General features: G+C 38.4%; 1 protein-coding gene across 1 annotated transcript in view; it reads right to left on the bottom strand.

Annotated features, from left to right (window-relative positions):
• stt3b (STT3 oligosaccharyltransferase complex catalytic subunit B) overlaps nt 1-12,363 on the bottom strand; it is a 71,847-nt gene that overhangs the window by 23,736 nt on the left and 35,748 nt on the right. Inside the window, exons 3-5 of the mRNA XM_052144704.1 lie at nt 7,466-7,753; nt 6,023-6,088; nt 1,879-1,978 (exon numbers count right to left, since the gene is read on the bottom strand). Of these exons, the coding sequence (XP_052000664.1) occupies nt 1,879-1,978; nt 6,023-6,088; nt 7,466-7,753 (454 nt within the window). The remainder of the gene's footprint in view (nt 1-1,878; nt 1,979-6,022; nt 6,089-7,465; nt 7,754-12,363) is intronic.

Raw genomic sequence — 12,363 nt, 5'->3', positions numbered from 1 at the left:
AAACCTGCCAGATTTGATGTCTCAAAAGGCTAAATTACACTAAATGACACTGACAGAAATTTTCAGTTGGGCCGAGTCGGATCTAGTCTACTTCAGTCTACAGAATTTGTGCCAGTCTAAGATGACAGATTTCACATAAAAAGGTATAGCTTTTGACTGATTCAGATACTGATTTACTTACAAATTTAGCAGACGCTTTTGACTTAAAAAGTCTTACCCACATACAATGATTTCCATCGATTCGGAGTATATCAATCAAGTTTGATATTTTTGCACTGACTATCCATGACTACAGAGGAGATTTCATAGTGCATGATGCTGCATGACTCAAATCTGAAGTCATATGGTGACTAATTGGATTAACTTGACAGTCATTTAAATGTTTTTATCAACTCGTTACATTGTAAATACAATTTTGTTTCCTGACGGACTGGGGGAAAAAAAACCCTATGTACCCTGTTGGATATAAACCCACCAAACAGATAGAACTGCTAATTTTTAGCCAGTTCTTTCCATTTTTGTGTTAAAAAAAATCCTTGCAACTAGGAGTCATAAACCAAACATCATATTGTTTGGTTTATGGTTTATGAACAAGGTGGAGCAGCGATGCAAGAATGCAGATCCCAGTGGTCTTCTCCATCTATCTCTAGATACTCATCGTGACTGCTGTCCTTTGTCTAAGTCCAGTCCCAGACAACGCATACAGTGCTACTTAATCTAATCAGTATGATCTATTAGGAGAGGTGCCACTGATACTCGGAGTGGAGTCAGGCCATGGCAACTGTATATTGGGACCTGAGGCAAGAGTAAGAACTTTCCGGAACAGAGCCAGACAGAGTTAATATCTAGCATCCATCAGTGTATGCAATTCGTGCGGCAGCTGTGGCAGAGTGGGAGGAGCTAATAAAGATTTTAAAAGAATTAGCACTGTGGCATGAGGCCCCATTCTTTTATAAGAGCACTCGCTTAAGGGCCTCACAAAAACACTGCACCTTCAATTATTCATTTACCTAAAAATGGCTCAATCCGTCAGACACACAATGGTTACAAAAAAAAACTTTGCTCTTGAGGGATAAGAATTTGTATCTTGTGCTTTGAGTGGTTTGCTGTAGATTTATTATCGTTAACGAAAACAAAATGAAAAAAAAAATTACATTTCATGAAATAAAAACTTAAACTAACAGTCTGAAGAAAAACTGAAACTTCATAAGTCCAAAACTAACTAAACTAAAAGTAAAAATGTACACAGTATAAAATCTGAAACATTCATTAAGCGTGAAAATGGCACTAGATAATGTTAAGACCAGAGAAACTTATTGCAGTTAAACATTTAAATGATATCAGTTAACACATTAGCATTGGTAGCCCTAAAACACTAAAACTAAAATAAAAACTAAAACAATGGAAAACCCTGCTTGGCAGAAGTGGAGTGCTGCGCTTTATTATTCATGCTTGCAAAAGTCCTGATTGACGTAGTTATCATGTTTAAGAGATTGGATGTGCATTAAAGGCTTTTACTTGCTATATGAAGGTCGACGTTTCCTCAGATCAGTGGTGCTTATATAACTGGCTGTGAGAGGCAAGAGTAGAGTGGGTGGAATAAATGTGTCAATAAATATCAACGTCGTCTTTTAATGCTGCTGTCAAATCGAGAGACACACGCAGCCTAGTGCTCAACTGTCAGGACTGAGTGTGTGTGTGTGTGTGAGCATGTGCGTGTATGTATGTATGTGTAAATGAAAGTGTCCGAATAAAACAGCAAGTGGGAAAGTGCAGGAACACACTTTGTTGTAGAGGAGAAAAAGGACTATGCTGTGTGTTTGTGTGGGCGGTAATGTATTTCATACAAGAAACAGACACAAAATACATGTGACTCACCAATGTATAACCTCCTGCTGTAACGCTGCATAAGGAGAAGCGCGAATACATGGAGTGGAATCAGGTTGATGATGAACACGTATCCACCCCACGCAGACACCTGCAACACAAACACACAAGCCATATTTCACACCATTCCGTTGGTGGTCCAGTAGTCATAAAACATTTCAGGTCAAGTACCATCTTTGCATTGAATCAGACCAAGAACAACCTGATCCATCTAACTTTCTCAGCATTGAGAAAACTGACGTCTTGGAGTGCAATCATAACGTATTTGGCCAAAAGTGCGTGGACAACAAAACCCACATGTGCTTGATAAATATTTAATTTAAAAACCATGGCTATTAATAGGGTACTATGGAAGTACATTTTTTGTTCAATGGAAAAAAGCAAGTCATATGGGTTTGGAACATGGAACATTTCACTTTTGGGTAAACTTACCCTTCAAGGAAGGAGTTTGGGGGAAATTTAGCCTACCCAAAACGTCTCCCCGTCTGTTTAACTCTCCAATGGTTTTTGGTAATTTTTGACTGCAATACATTTTTAAAATGTTATAAAAATGGTTTCCTTTATCTGAGCAGTACAAGATATTTATTTTATCTCGATCAATAAATCAGCCACAATGCAGAAGAAAAACCAGACTGAAATTACAGGGTGAAACTCTAAAACATCCTCAGTGCAAAACATACTTTCCTTATTAATATTAGAATATTTATGGTAAAGACTTGTACTATAAATGTCTGCAGGTGTGTGCGCATAGGTTACAAACAAAAAAATCTTCAGTTAAGTGGTAAGAGGTAGAATGTTTTGCAGGATCACACACACACACATTCCCTCATCTAAACTGGTTTCATTAGCCTAATGTCTTTATTCTATAAATATAAGGGACTCTGTGTTACAATCCCATTACAGTTAGTGTTCAAATAGAATTACATTTCTTGTCATTATATGTAAGATTGTTACAGCCCTCACTCACTCTTACACCTCCACAAAAAAGGAGGTAGAAGACTTGCTTTTTTTTTCCCCATTTGGAAAGTAACCAGATTTAAGTATCTGCAACCACATCATACGTTGTCAACTATGGCGCAATATCTTCTGAATTGATATTATTATATGTAGGATTTCAATAAATTATGGTTACATTTCAATATAAATTTAATGTAAAACAAACATTTTATCAAACTGTATATTTTAAACAAAATGATTGGCAACTTGGGACAACTTGAGTTTTTCATGCAAACACATTTCTCCCTATTGTAATTGGTCACTGACGGAGTTCCTCTGTGCATGGCGTGCACATCCAACTAATCGGTAATTACATTTTTAGTGTCCTTTTTCTTTTGGTGTCGATTATATTTGACATTTCTTGCTTAAGTGCTTTATACTTTATGTTTTGACAGCAAACAATCTAAAATCTCACCATTTTGTCAATTGCCCAAAATGTTTCTGCCCTTATTTTGATGAGTGGTCTAAAATTGTGATAAAGTTGAATGTGAGCTATGCATTACTGTTTTGGACAAGCAAAGCTATATTGTCAAAAAAAATTAGAAATGAAACATTACCAAAAATCCATGTAAATATATATATTGAAATGAATATTGGATTGTGTCGAAATGCGTTACGTAACACCTGAGGTCACACCGCATACCGCTGCTGGTGCACGTACCACAATTTGCGCAGCACAGCATTAGCACATCCAGCTATTTGGGAAACTCTGAACTTTTCTAGGTCACTTATTTTGACCCCTATAAAGAGATTTTCTCTCAACTCATGCCTCCTCCTAGCACGCCTGTGGGCTGTACCAAACTGTTCTGGACCCCAAGGCCCCAACGGAGCAGATGACTCAAATTGCACTGGTGCCATTTGCGTTTATAAACACATTTGGAAAGACAGAGACTACTGGGGGCTGGGCAGGGCTGGATATTTCTATTATTAACGAGCTCAGCTGTACTCCAGGGGTTGAATCTCAGGTTTTAGAAATGGCCGATATTCATAACCAACTGGCACATGGCCCCAACCAGGACTGTGTGATGGATTGTGCCGTTTGCTTCATTTATTTTACATATTGCGTTAATGGGTTGAGAGAGAGAGAAGGGGAGAGAAGGGTTTATTTGAAAGAGAATCACACAAACACTTTTTGTCTCATTATTTTAGTCATTTCGTTCCACGTTAATTGGCGACCCACCCAGTACCAAATTGTTTTGCGTATTAAGACGACAAAAAATGTCCTTACCATTAAACATGGAAATGTATTAATAGTACAATGAACTGCATTTACATTTACATTTATGCATTTGGCAGATGCTTTTATCCAAAGTGACTTACAGAGCCCTTATTACAGGGACAATCCCCCTGGAGTAGGGCTGGGATAAACGATTATTTTTTAAACGATTAATCTAGCGATTATTTTTGCGATGCATCGATTAATCTAACGATTCATTTTTTCAGTCCGATTCGACTCCGATTCAATTAATCGACTTGTGACAACACCGGTAATACCGGTTTCATCGGGGGTGGGGGTGTATAAAATGTAAAAAAAAAAAAAAAACACTTGCCGGGAGTTTGATTGACAGGCGATCTAATCAATCAATCATAATACGCCATTTTTGTCCGACAAAGTAGTCAGGAGAGAGAAGATTAGCGTCGGTGGATTTGAATTTGAATAATGGATTGTAGGCTACTGTACTGGCATCTTTCCGCGGTTAAAACAACAGTCCTTCTGATGTAGGCTACATTCATGTTTAGCCTATTTGATGCTATAAATTAACCAAGGAAAAGATGATCGGTTCACGAGCAGCTTTAACTGAGGCAATCTGTCACGACACATTAAAGAGCCACAAAATAGTAGGCCTATTTATGGTTTAATTTTCTTTGAATGACCAAATTTGAAAGTTGAGACTTTATTAAATGTTACCTGCTTGGTCCTGTCTGTCAGCGCGTTGTCAGTGTCCTCCATGTATTTTTCACGACATTCATAGCTATAAGCGCATTATTAATAGCTATAAGCGAAAACTTTAGGTGTCGACAACGTATTATAGCCTACTCCAACATCGAGTGCAAAGTGGGGAGTTGAAAAAAAACTTATGGTGCTCTGTCATCTGCAGCTGCAACCGGGTGGCGCTAGAATGGAAGGCCATCTCCATTTTGCAAAGATGACATATCACGGAATTTTTTTCTTTTAAATTAAATAATTGCCATAATTTAGAGGAACGAGTGCATGCCGCCTTGCACTTCTGATAGTCTGAGGAGCCACTCTTGTTGGCGCCGGCGCCGCCATCTTTGTTTTGGGTCTGACAATTCGATGCGCATATTTTGTGTCGACGTATTTTTTGCGTCGACGTCTTCTCAGCCCTAGTGCTGGTGCATTGCCGTGGTGCTAGAATGGAAAGCCATCTCCATTTTGCAAAGACGACATATCACATAATTTTTTCCTTTTAAATTAAAGAATTCCCACACTTTAGATGAACGAGTGCGTGCCGCCTTGCACTTCTGGTAGTCTGAGGAGCCACTCGTTTTGCTTCTACTCTTCGGCGCCGCCATCTTTGTTTTGGTCTGACGAATCGACGCGCATATTTTGCGTCGACGTCATCGATTACGTCGACGCGTCGTCCCAGCCCTACCCTGGAGCAACCTGGAGTTATGTGCCTTGCTCAAGGACACAATGGTGGTGGCTGTGGGGATCAAACCAGCATCCTTCTGATTACCAGTTATGTGCTTTAGACCACTACACCACCACCACCACTCCAACTCCAAAACGTTGTCTTTATAGTTTGAGCTTTTTGTTCTTGGTCTTGAATTCAATGATTTCATGCTCTTGGCAGGAAATAATTGACAGCACAAAACACATTTGTGGTCGGTGCAAAACATTTATCCTTGTTGCAAGTAAAAGAAGTTGTCTGGATTATATTTACTTTCATCTTGCCTAGTTTTTGTCCATATTGGTATCTACCCATTTAACACTGGACAAAGGATTTTCTCCTGCCTTTAATATGCCTATTACTGCTGTTAAATATACATGATTACAGGGTTAATTGCATTTTTTCTGTTTGCATGTCTACGATCATACCAGAACAGACCTGAGACCCACAAGTTAAGATCCACTGACATACGCCACCTGAAGTTCAATAATCCAATGAAACCTTACCATGTAAAAGTACGAGAGGCAGCAGCCGATGGTCCAGAACACTGAGCCCGTTTTCACTGACTTCACCTGTGTGGAGAGGACACATTTAAGTTAATTCTGCTAATCCCAAACAAAGAGTTGCATCCGCTATCACCTCAGACAAAGCCAAGACAAGGAACACTTTGGGATAAGAAAGAGTCGAAGGAAATTCAATGTTTGAGTCAAATTTGTGTAAAGTCTTTGCCGTTTGAGATGACAGAAAACTCCAGAAAGAAAGGGACATGCAAAATCCCAGAGCTAAGACAAAGAATGCGATCGCTGCATCTGTTCCCACCGTCTCATCTTGAGACAAAGATTTGACTGATGTCTGTGAAAGTTTAATAAATAGTTCACCCAAAAATAATGTCACTATTTACTCACCCTCGTTTCATTATCAAAACCATCTGACTTTTTCCCTCTATAGAACAAGTTTTTTTTAAAACTTCTTGCTCTCGTCCATACAATCAGTAGATGGTGACGAGAGTCTGTCAAGCTCCAAAAAGGATAATAAAGCACCATAAAGTCTTCAAGTCTTCTGAAGGCATATGATGACTTTGTGGAAGGAACATACTTAAAAGCAATCATTCATTCACAGAAAATCTTGCCTCCATTGCCACAATTCACTGTCATTGTATGGAAAAGAACAGCTTGGATATTATTTTAGATAACTTTTGTGTTCTGTGGAAGAAAGTGGCCATTCACACGGAAATCGTTTTTGCATCTGAACGACTTCAAGTTAAAGAGAATTTCAAACACGTCTTAAAACAACTGCATTGTGTTAAGACGTATTTGGACAGACACAAGGGTGGGTAAATGACAGAATTTTCTTTTTTGCTTGAACTACTCCTAATTTCAACTAACTCATTTCAACTGAGTGGGGATGTGTTCGAAAGCTTCTAAATGATTTTCAGTTATTACTCTGCTTTTAAATCAGTCCTCAATGGGCATCTTAAGGTCAAACAGTAAGGAAGAAAAGATTCAAAAAAATAAGTAGGAATGAAGGACTTTCAGAGTGTGTAAAAGGTTCCATATCATTAACATCTGAGTTTTGATAAATGAAGAAGAGGAAAATTAGAAAGATTAAAAAAAAAAAAAAAACACACACACAGTGTGTGTCATGGGGGATTTTAATAACTTAGCCCAACAAATCACCAACTCTGAAATCACTTGCTGAGCGTGGTTTTCTTTCCTTTATTGAAATAATTACTATGAAAGTCTGGGCAGAACATACCATAGGACTTGTCTGCATTTGTAAAGAGCCAATAGGCTTAGTTACATTGCAGCCATGAACCATGATTTGCTACTTGCTAGTCGGTGACAGGTGCTTCTAGGGGGAGGGTCATTCTCACTCTAAAGAGCATCTGATTGGACCAAAAAAAAAAAAAAAAAAAGGTGTAGTGCAACATGTGTATTATTCTAACTTACCCAGAGGTAGTAGGTGAACTGCAAAGCAAAAATGGCAATGCCCTCATTGTCAAACGAGCCGGCCACGGAGCGGGAGATGTAGCCGGGCACGATGGCAATGAAACATGCCGCCAGTAGACCGGCACCCTGGTTCCACAGCTCCCGCGTCAACAGAAAGGTGGATATGGCGGTCAGGCCACTGAAGATGGGGGCCAAGAACACACAAACATCACGGATGTGAACGGTCACATGGAGTAGGTTCAGTACGTAGTGGATAAGGCCTGCCGTCACCATCAGACCAGGATACACCTGTAAAGGATGAGAAAGATGTGACAAAAGGGGAGGGGTTGTTAGCTAGATATTAGCATTCCTAGATACATTTCTAGACATCTGCAGATTTTTTTGCATTTCATATGGTATGGAATGGTTTTGAACATGGTAAAATGAATTTAACATAACTTACTGGAAGCTGTGAAAGTTCACATTTATGCATCTGGCAGACATTTTTTTATAAGCGTCTTATGCTGATAACATGTATACCTTGCATACACTATGTACATTTCCTGGGAATCAACCATCTGAACTATAGGAAGTCTCATTGCTCTACAGGAACAGAAATAGGGTTGAGAATCAGATCCTATTCTGAAACAGTTCCAGTACACCACTAAAATTCATGACTTTTGGTTCTTCTTGAGCATACATTTTTAGGCTGGTGCAGAAGTTCCAGTTGCCAGCTCATTTGAAACTACAGCATGAAACACACAACATTACCAGTGTAGAACGATTCTCTAATGAGTAAATCTGAGCAGGTTTATTGAATCAAAAAACACTAAACAGATGTTACCGAATAATTGTGGAATATGACTTCCATTATGTCCAACTCGTTATATAATATTATACTTAAATCAGGCAGTAAAGTTACTGACTGGTTGTTCATATGTAAATGTGTAGTTAAAGTTAGGTTGTAAACAATGGAATTTTATATAAAAATTAGGGCTGTCAATCAATTTTTAATAGGGCTGAAACGATTAGTCTACATTATCGACAATGTCAACAATAAAAAATTGTCTACAAAAATGTTCATTGTCGAATAGTCATTTGATCTCATTTAACGTAATATGCGATCACATTAAACTGTAATGATGAGCGAGAGCAGCACTGCAGTTCACGCCTGACTGAGGAGAGGAAGAATTACACAGCTCACAGTCCAGATGCACTCTAAGCTTTCCAAACAGCTTCAGCTTTTGTAGATCGCAAAGTATGAGGGAATTAAACAAAAATGCCAATTAACAGAAGCACTATCGCTGTGGAATAAGTGGAGTCGGAGCTCTTTAAAGGAAATACCCTGGTGTTACATCTTAAATGCAGTTTTAATGCATTATAGCTTTATTGAAGTTCAAATAATATGGAAACAAGTCATGTAATTAATTACAAACTTAAAAACTGGCATTTCTCAGCACCTCTTCTATCAGTTGCGTGAATGTCCTGATCTAAGGGGGAAAGATTTAAACTGCATGCAGCTGATGATATTCTTCCCACAACAATTGTACAGAGTGGTTATCTGACTTACTGTAGACTTTGTCAGTTCGAACAAGTCCAGCCATTCTCTGTTGAACTCTCTCATCAACAAGGTATTTCCATCCACAGAACTGCCGCTCAAATGAATGTTTTTTGTTTTTGGCACCATTCTGAGTAAATTCTAAAGATTGTTTTGCATGAAAATACCAGGAGATCAGCAGCTACAAAAACACTCAAACCAGCCCGTCAGGCACCAACAATCATCCATGCCATTATATAATCAGCCAATCGTGAGGCAGCAGTGCAGTGCATAAAATCATGCAGTTACAGGTCAGGAGCTTCAGTTCATGTTCACATAAACCATCAGAATGGAGAAAAAAAATGATCTCAGTGATTTGGACAATGGCATGATTGTTGGTGCCAGACAAGGGAAGTTTGAAATTTAGAACAAATCTCTTGAGATCTCTGCTTTTTGGATTTGCACTCCATTAAGCGGTGTTTGAACACAAGAACATGTTCTAATCTTGTGTTGTCTACTCTCAGTAAGTGCATTTTGTTCGCTGTCTGTATGAGTTGCGCATTGCCTTTACAGTGAGTTTCGCATACTGCCCCCTGGATAAAACAGGTGGTACTCCATGCATTTTTTTTTTATGTAATTAAATCACACTGAATTACTGTATTAAATTGACAGCCCTACTAAAAATGTATTAAATATGCTTATCACTTTGTTTGTTTAGAACATTTAATACACTGCCTGGAAGGGCTGTCAAATAAAAATTCTAAATTCGAATATTCGTCAAATGTAATATAAAAATGCATTTTACGAAAATACGAAAATTAGCATTTGAATACTGGATGTGTGCCAATCACTGACAATGACTTACATTCTTGGACTAAAACAGATGCAGTTCAACGAATAAACAGAACACAAGTGTCTCATAAATGCTGAATTTCCTTTTCCCCATTTCTTCATGAGACGCTGAATATTGAAAATATTTCAGTGAATTTTTTTTTCCGTTTCTCAGCCCGGTTTACAGCACTACAGCCTGGCCAAAAAAAAAAGTTGCATAGGCCTACTCTAAAATTTCATTGGAATGTCTTTTGCTACGATTACGACACACAATCGTCATGACATTTTTCCGACAACTTTATGCAACGTCACAAACATTCATTTTTGGCTGAGATCATGTATTGATGACAGGAGAGTCGAAATCTTCTCCAACACATCCCAAAGACTTTCAATGGGGTTAAGGTCAGGACTCTGTGGTGGCCAATTCATGTGTGAAAATTATTCCTCATGCACCCTGAACCACTCTTTCACAATTTGAGCCTGATGAATCTTGGCATTGTCATCCTGGAATATGACCTTGCCATCAGGGAAGTACAAATACATTGAGGGCATAACCTGGTCATTCAGTACATTCAGGTAGTCAGATGACTTCATTTTATTGCCGCATAACGTTGCTGAGCCTAGACCTGACCAATTGAAGCAACCCCATTAAACATAGCCGTGAGTTCTACTGTTGATTTTTTTTTATGATGTGACCAAGCATTTTAGTGATCTCCGACCACAAACATTCAAGATTTTTTTCTGACTACATTTCTTCCATGAAGCTGATGGTTCACCACTATCCTTCCAGGTTTTAATAATGCGTTGGACAGTTCTTTACCCAATTCCAGTGATTTCAGCAATCTCCTTAGTTGTTTTCTTTGCTTGATAGCCAATAGGCCAATAATTTGCCCAACATATTTTCCACTACCACGGGATATGTCTTCCGACATGGTTGTTTAAGAAATGAGAAGCTGCATCGGTTAGGGTTAAAAGAATTGTTGCCAGCTGAAATATTAATCACTGCAATAATGATCTAATTGTAGGCTTTTAAGTATCTGCTTATTTAAATCGAAACGGCAACTTTAAATTTTTTTTTGGCCAGGCAGTGTATATAAATAGCACTTACTATTGGGCTGCATTTATGGCTTTTAAAGGTCTTTGAAAAGTAATTAAAAAGTGAACATTCCTTTTGCAAGAACTATTTTATTAATCTCTGATATGTTATATTTGCTCTGTTGAAATCCGAAATGATCTCATTGTTTGGCAACAAATTGCTGAGGGCAAACAATGAAATTAAAATTCCATCTCTCATTTTTTTTTTTTTTATATTTCTTCCTCAGGAGGTAAAATAATTAATGGAACCGTTAAGGAACTGCAATCGCTGCATTCTTTATGATTTTCATTCCAAATCACAACTAATCAAATTAGCCAAAATATTTAATAAACACGCAACAGGCTGGGTGTGAACAGATTATGCTTATTGGGAGATGTGAACAAATATTAAATTGATCAGCAACCACAAATATGTATTCAGCAATTTGAAGAAAGAAAGAAAAAAAACTACAGGAATAAACACAGGATCTCTAAGAATTCCAGCAAAGACTCCTACATTTGATTCATTTATGTGCCCCAAGATGTACATTATGGATGAAATAATAACTTTAGCCTAAGCAGACCTCAGTAGCTGCATAATCATTCTGCTTCAGCTGAATTCAGCAGCCAGATAGTGGAAAAAGAGAGCAAGAAAAGAAAGAAATACCCTGTACATAACCTCAACATTTCCATTCTCTCTTTATTCATCTCTCACACAGAGCGGCGGTCTGTAAACTGTGCTGGGAACAGACTGGTCTGCTCCAAAGTCAAGGCCGTATAACGACTGCTTTAACCATACACAACAACAGATGCTGTTCTCTGCATCCCGCAGCCCCCCCACAGCTTCAGCACCAGAGCTGTCAGAGTGAGAAAACTCACTGCTAAATGCTAGCCAAACTTTCTCCAGCCAGTAAAGGCAGCTCATTAGCTTAGCTGCACTGTTTGCCTCTCTGAGACAGAGTGATAAAGATGGTCCCTTGTTTAGGGACGAGAAAAATGCTGTTTTGGGGAAGCCAGGCGGAGGCTGCACAATCACAGACATGGCCTTTGCAGTAAATGTAACTATTTAGAGGTTGTGGGTTGTCAATTCTGGCAAATCTGCAGAAACTTATTGTATTGATGCCATGTGTGAAAGCCATAACAACAGGTCATTATGTAAGATGCTCTGATCTAAGAAGTTTGCAAGTGTTTGTGTCAAATAACTAGGTTCTAAAGGAGCTGGGTCATAGGCAACTGTATAAAAGTAAATATTTGAACAAAAAGCAGTGGCCTTAACATAGGATTGATGACACTGCATTAAGCTCCAAATACATTTCACAAAGGCTGCATCTTAGTGACAATAATATTTGGAGTCAAAAGTCCAAGTGTTTTCTCTAGGAGTTGATACCAACACTTTGCATGTTGGTATCAACACCTAGATCAAAACCCTCTTAAATTTAAATAATTTTGTGAATTCCACCCCAAGAAAATGTTCATA

The sequence above is a fragment of the Xyrauchen texanus genome, chromosome 15 (assembly GCF_025860055.1).
Source record: "Xyrauchen texanus isolate HMW12.3.18 chromosome 15, RBS_HiC_50CHRs, whole genome shotgun sequence".
Lineage (NCBI taxonomy): Eukaryota > Metazoa > Chordata > Actinopteri > Cypriniformes > Catostomidae > Xyrauchen > Xyrauchen texanus.
Note: the sequence above shows the minus strand (reverse complement) of the source record. Positions and strands in the feature narration are given on the sequence as shown.